This window comes from Arachis duranensis, chromosome 5 (assembly GCF_000817695.3).
Source record: "Arachis duranensis cultivar V14167 chromosome 5, aradu.V14167.gnm2.J7QH, whole genome shotgun sequence".
In the NCBI taxonomy this organism is placed as follows: Eukaryota; Viridiplantae; Streptophyta; class Magnoliopsida; order Fabales; family Fabaceae; genus Arachis; species Arachis duranensis.
In genome coordinates this window covers 101,148,761-101,156,300 of record NC_029776.3, presented here as the reverse complement: position 1 = coordinate 101,156,300, position 7,540 = coordinate 101,148,761, and the positions used below count along the sequence as shown (strand labels likewise).

General features: G+C 25.0%; 1 protein-coding gene across 1 annotated transcript in view; it reads right to left on the bottom strand.

Annotated features, from left to right (window-relative positions):
• LOC107491314 (LEAF RUST 10 DISEASE-RESISTANCE LOCUS RECEPTOR-LIKE PROTEIN KINASE-like 1.2) overlaps window positions 1–6,174 on the bottom strand; it is a 24,038-nt gene extending 17,864 nt beyond the window's left edge. Inside the window, exon 1 of the mRNA XM_016112153.3 lies at window positions 5,332–6,174. Coding sequence (XP_015967639.1) covers window positions 5,332–6,076 — 745 coding nt within the window. The 5' untranslated portion in view covers window positions 6,077–6,174. The remainder of the gene's footprint in view (window positions 1–5,331) is intronic.
• Between the last annotated feature and the right edge of the window lie 1,366 nt (window positions 6,175–7,540).

Below are 7,540 nucleotides of genomic sequence, written 5' to 3'. Positions count from 1 at the left end.
CCCTAATGTTAATGAGTGTTTCTTTAGTTCTCTTAAAACATCTTTTTCTCGACCAATTGTATGATTGGGTCAAATAGTGTATTATTATTTTTAGGTTTATTTATATGTAAGTAATAATATATATCAAGGATGCCTTTTTTTCATCTTTAATTTTTTCACTAGCGGAAATGTTTTATTTTTTGGAATTTCAAATCTTTTCATTTCTGTCTTTCTTTAAAAAGTTTAGCAAGCAAGAGATATATTACTTTGATCTTTTCGGAATTTATATACATACATGTTTTTTTCTTACTTTATGTAATTCAATTCGTTGTATTCAAAACTAGTGACGGAATTTGAAATAAAATTTTAAAAAATAAAAATTTAACATAAAAATTTAATAATAATATTTATATTAAAATAAAATTAATAAATATAATTATTTTTTTAATTTGTTATTAATAAAATAATAAATAAATAATTCTTTAAATAAAAAAATATAAATAATTTATAATGGTACTTTTCGAATTTTTAGTGACTTAAAATTTTCAATAATTAAATCAAAAATAAACTTTTTAACAATTTATAATATTAATTGAATTTTTTTATCAATTTATAATATTTATTGAATATTCTAATATTTTTTATCATATAAAAAATTAAATTAAATAAACAATTTTTTTTATTCTTATCTTTTTTGTTAGATAATTTTTTTATTTGATTTGATTTTATTTTTTAATTTTGATGTATTATGAAAACTAACAAATACCCACCCAATTCAGTCTAAATTTAACATGTTTTTAATGTTTAAAACTAAAAATTATTATGCAATAAAAATAAGAGATTGATGAGAATCAAATATTTTAAGTTATAGCTAGTAAAATATTTGAACCAACCTGAACTATTTTTTTATTTTTTAAAAAAATATTACTAATTTTTTTATAAAAAATTTTAAAAAACTATGACCCTATTGTTTTAACTAAATTCTGCTCCTGTCCAAAATCGAATTCTAATTTCTACATAAATCTTTCAGGATAAAACCATTTAATTAGAAATTGAACTAAAAGTTAATTCATTACAGCCTACAGTAAATTAGTAGTGGAGAGAGAAAATTGCCTTTTTTTATGTAATTTGTTTTGGGTTCAACGAATTATATAAAATATGAAAAAAAAACATGTATGTATGCGAATTTCAAAAAGGACAAATAAACTAATAATATCTCTCTCCATTCACTCTATTATCGTAACTTACCCATATATTAAATATATTTTGTTAACATCAGAATGACAAATAAGTATAACTAAGAAATATTAAAATACATGCTTTTAACTCACACAACTTTCTTTAAATATAATAATATATTTGTTCTTAGTCTTCTACAATAATTATATAAGATAATGTTAATTCAATAAATTTTAAGTCAAATAATAAAGAAGAATTTATTTTTTCAAAAAACAAGCTGATTTTTGTCCCAAAAAAAATATATTTGGGCTCCTAATAAAATTATTTTAGAATGATTTTTCTTTTAAAAAATTATTAAATAATAACCAAAATTAGTATTATGGAATTTTTATTTATAATTTGTGAAATTTTGAACTCCCCACAAATTTTTTCTACAATAGAACTAATTACCATCATTATCACAGACTTTTTCATTATCATAATTTCTATCTATATTATTTCAATTATGCAATCATATATTGTTATCATTATCATCTTCTCTACTATTATTAACACACACAGCAATATCATCAACATCACCACTCATCATTCTCTTCTCTCAATTTTTGTGTCACGCTAATTTTTCTTTTTCAAAAGTTTTCATATTGTAATTATCTTTTTTTCTTATGATATTATTTCCGATAATGGTCCTTCTCCATTTATTCACTACTTGTAAAAAAATCTTTTAAAAATAAATTTATTAATAGTTTGTAAAAGAATTTTAAACCTCACAATTATAAATAAAATCCTCACAAAACTGATTTTCTTACTATTCAATGAATTTTTTAACAAAAGTATTGTCCTAAAATAATTTTAATAGAGACCATAATATCTTTTTTTAACAAAAATTACTCTGTCCTTTTAAAAAATAAACAAAAACCAAATTGAATATTTACTCTAATAAAGAATTCTATTCTAATTTCAAGATTTTTTTCACTAAAATTGTTAGTCCCCATATACATATCATATTGTTAAGATAAAAGTTATCTCAAACATTATTTGATGAGATATTTGATAGAGTAAAGTCGAGGCAGAAGTTGAAAGCACTTTTTCTTTTCTTTTTTTATGGTTTTTCTTTAATTTAGATTAAAATAATATTCTTATTACTTTTTTATATAGCATAAAATGTATATCTTATGTTTTAAAAATAATAAGATTTATTATTTTTTTCCATAATAGTTGTAGTAATTATTTTTGTACAAAACAAAAAGGTGTATCAAAAGAACAATGCAAATAACAAAATCAATATGATGTTTAGAGGATGCATACAAGAAAATTTTAAATTTTGAGTATTTGATATTTGAGAGAGAGAGGGAATATATGATGGTGATGGTGATGGTGGAAGTACAGGGAAAAGGATAAAATTTGAAAAAATGTTCACCAAATGTTAACAGTAAACAATTTGAGGATAGAGTTAAAATTAAAATTTATTAAAAATATTATATATAAAATTAAAATAAATTAAATATTAATGATATTTTTAAAATTTTTTAAAAATATTAAAAACAAAAAATATATTTTATCCAATATAATAAATACTAGAGAATTATTGCCTTAGGAAGTTTGCAACAGTAGTGAAAAATCCAAAAGATATTAACCATTAGAGATGGAAAAGTATTCACCACCAAAAAATCTGGTCATAAAGTAGGACAAGTTTGGCTCTATCCACTTCTTAATTATGGATTTAAAATAGAACTAACTATATATTTAGTACTTGAACGATTTAGGTATTGACATAAAAATTTTTTAAAAAAATTACCAATAAAATAATTTTTGAATAATTTAAAAATATAACAAAAATGACTAATAAATATTATATTTTTATAAGTATAAAAAAATTTTTGTATTCAATAAACGAATTATTCATTTAAACTAAAATTTTGTACTATCATTTAAATAAATATTTAAAAGGTATAAAAAAATTTAGAACAAAATTTAATTTTTAAATTTTTTTATTTTTTTAAAAAAATTAGTCATTCATAATAAAAAATTTAAAAATAAAATTTAGTTGACATAAAATTAAAAAATTTTAAAAATAAAAAGATTTTATTTTTGTAATAATATATATAAAAAATTACATCAAAATATGATCTCTAAATTTTTTTTAGAATATATATTTAACTTTATTTAAATAAAATAAATTGATTACTTACTCAATTAAATATATTTTCAAATTTTTATCGTTTTAAATATTTAGGTAAGATTTGTTGGTACAAAGAGTGAAATTACGGATTTATATTGATTGTTTACATTAATTTCTCTAAGTCTTCTGAAAATAATTATTTTTTTTATTTAAATAAGAAAATCGGTTTGTGTAAGATGCCACGTCAAGTTTGATCCCAGCAATAGTTGGAATGGTGATTAAAGAGCATATGGTGTGTGCATAACAAAAATAAATAAATAACAGTATGTGCTTCTTTCTGGCGAGCTGAATCAGCTGATTGCGGGTACTAGAACTATTTAAAAAGGTTTGGTTCCACTATATGTGAAATTGTTTATTTGATTTATTTTAATTAAAAAAGTGAATATCAAAGAAAGATGGTATAAATTGAGAATTATTAGACATGGTAATAATATATGTATTTTATGTAAAAAAATATTGAATATATTTATCACTTATTTTTAAATTGTGAGTTTACTGACAGATACGATGTTAATGACTAAGTTTGAGAGATTATAGACTATTTCAGACTCACTAAAAAAATACTATGAAAACTAGATATGTGTTGCTAATAGGAAGAAAGAGCGCAACAAATAGCGCATATGTTTTTTCTCGGTTATTTAGAATATTTGGCTAGAGAGAAATCGAAAGATATTCAATAACACGGAAGGAATGCAGAGGAGGTGTTTCATAAATTTGTAATCAGCTATAGAGAATGGAGATGTTCAATAACACGGAAGGAATGCAGAGGAGGTATTTCATAAATTTGTAATCAGCTATAGAGAATGTAGTAGTTTGAATCTCTTTGATTATTAATAATAATGCCGGAGATACACTAAAACCAGTTTTCTGTTCATTGCTTTTACATATTCTTTTTATTTGTTAGTTTATTCTCGTTTCATCGTATTATGTTGAACTCCTTTGTTCAAACAAAAAAAAAAAAAATTAAATTTGTCGCAACACACAACTAAAAAGAGATTATATTGTTAGTTCTCTTCCTCATGGCTTAAAGCTCGTGTAGGAATCTCGAACTCTTCTTGTAATTCATGCTGGTATTAACTCTTAACAACAAGTAGAGCTCAAAGTGTGTTATTAGTTTTGGTGGATAATCATTCTCCAACATTTTGTTTAGAACGAACACAGTCACACTATTTAAATGACACTTGAAAGATTTTGGTGCTCACCAATAGATTCAAAAAGAACAAAAGTCTCCTACAACTCCCCAATTGGTATATCATTTGACATGGTCCAACCAGGACTATACTTTCTAGCAATTACTTTGAATTTACTTACACTATCCTATCAAGAATTCATAACCTTTTAGGGGGTGATAAGTATCGTAGTTTACTCTTTTATTTATTTATTTACCTTCTCTAGTATTAAATTTAAATTATTATCTCAAATGAACATAAGTTCAAATATTTTTCTTCCTCCATTCTCTTTATCTTCCATTTTTCTTTTCTCTTTTCTTTCTCTTTTTATTAAAATTACTTTATGTAGTAATTTGTTTTATTTCATAAAGGAAGTAAGAATGTCAAATAATATTAATAAAACATTATTTAATCCATGAACAAATTACAGTAGTCTTTGTAATTTTGAGGTCAACAGATTTGTCACAACTCACAAGCATTTAATAATAATTCTGATAGATGTAATGATGGAAGAAGAATTTGGATTACGACTGTCTTTTATATTATCAATTTTATCATTTAATTATATAAGAAAAATGATGACATTTTCAAAATCATCCTCCCATAGACGACAAAAAAAAATAAAAAATCATTCTGCGATCCTAATTTGTAACCAAAAGAACGTTTGAGTACTTTAATTTTTTCAATATATGAAATGTGTTTGATTTTTACTTTGTTCGAAAATTAAATGAATTGTTAAAAACTTAAAATAAAGGAAAAAATTAATTACTCGATAAGTGGATTAATAATTGACAATAGGCGGAGAGAGGAATATGGACAAACCTGGTTGTGGATAACAGTTCTCTGAATCAATTCTATCACGACAGTAACACCTGAAAGCATAGTGGTCTTGATCGAACCCACACCTTCCACCACTGTTGGAATACTCACTGCAATTTTTGGCCATCCAATTCATCAAAAACCCTCTTCTCAGCTCCTCTTCAACCCCTCCTTTCTCATCTTTCACCCACGTTACGCTCACCGTCCCCCTGCAATTCTTCTCCGCTAACTTCCGATTCTCCACATCATCCCCATAAAGCGCCACAACTGATCCCGTTCTGTTTTCAGCTGAACACCCAATACTGTGGTTTTGCATGTTCTTGCAGCCATAGAACAGCAACACTTCCTTCTGGTTCGAAGCAACACTGAACCTTTTGCTGTGGCCGCTGAAGTTTATCAGTGGGGCAATACATTCCGTGGATCTTGGCCCCGAGAGGCCAGGGATGGACACTCGAAGTGATTGGTTGTTGTAGAAAATGTTTTGGACAGTGTATAGAGTTTCTGAGGTGTTGAGGATTGGGAAGCCGTCGTGGGAGCAGGTGAGTCCGTAATTGGGGAGACCACAGTAGGAGTTTTGTTTTGATATGATGTAGAAGGGAAAGCTTACGTTTTGGTGATTAGTGGTGCCACCACAAGTTTTGGGTTCACATGCTTCGAACTTTGGATTCATAGAACACACAGTGATTCTTGTTAGAAGAGAGAAGAAGATTGTTAAATTGAAGGTGGATAAGAGTGTTCTTTGTTTCATTTGGAATGTTTCAAGATGGCGGCTGAGAGATGGTGGAGTTTAATTTGGAGAGGAAAGGTGAAGTTATCATGATAAGATTTTTTTTTTTGTTGTTGCGAGTTTGAACTTTATTCAATTGGAGTCTACTATTATTGTTAATGGTAATGCTTTTGACTTTTTTGTTTTTCGATAACGCGCGTGCGTCACTGTTTACGGTTGAATAATTGATCACTACAAAGGTTTGATTAGTGTATTCGGGAGATTGTTTTGAAGACTTTGATTATTACAGGCAAATATTTTTTATTTTTACTTAATATTAAATTAATAATAATTTGTAGTAATATTTATTAAAATTTATACATATAAATTAATATCATTTATTTATTAAAATAATTTAATATTTATATTAATGAATTGGTAACTAAAAATACTAAAATCTACTGGATCTCAGAACTTTTTTATCTCTAAGTATAATTGAATTGTATTCGGTTATGAAACTAGACGCCATGTCCGTGACAATTGAGAAAATATATGAATTTTACTATGTACACTAGTGAAATATATAGTCCCTCTTCAAGTGTTTTTTTTGTTTGTCTACGGTATTTTTTTATTTGCAGAATTCGTTACATATCTAAATTTTATTTAAGGATTTGTCATTAGTCAATAGATTGTTGCATGTACAAGATAAAATTCGAACCCTAACATTTATTTAAGCGGACGAATGAGTTAACCATTTGACCAATTCAAATTAATTTATATTCAAGTATTTTTATTTGTTTATTAAATAAATAAAAAAATATTTTTTTTTCAACCCATACCACTTTCAGTGTCCAAAATTAGGGCTGAAGACTTAATTAAGTTCAGATTGAAGGGGAAGACTTGTTGTATAATTCTTAACAAATTGGTCTATCATTCAAACTAAATGAAAAAAGGACAACCAAAATTTTAAAACTACATACAAAAAAGTTTGTTTGTATTTTTGTGTTATGTACTCGAATGAGAATGTATTGTCGCTTAGACATCAAAGGTCTTCAATGTCCAACCTTATGTTACTATTAATTTTGACTTTTTGACTAACCTTGCAATCTCGATATTGTTATTTGGTATATTATTAGATAAAGATGTAAATTTACAATTTTTTTTATGAGATGAAAGAGAAATTGAAAAAATTAGAACTCATATTTTAAACAACAATAAAATAATAAAAAATAATTATAAAAGAAATTTATATTTTCTCTTTATACAATTTTATTTATACTGTTTTACTTATTTTTTGTAATCTAGACAGGATGCTGAATTAAATTCGTATCAAAATTTTAGTTTGGAGAATAGATACGACTCTTTTAAAAAAAAGTAGGTTTAATCTAGAAATTATTTATTGTTTGTATTGAAACAAATTGTGTCAAAATACTTATGGCATATTATAACAAATAAAAATACGATCTTACTTTGACTATGAAGAATTTTGATATCCAAGTTTGCCAT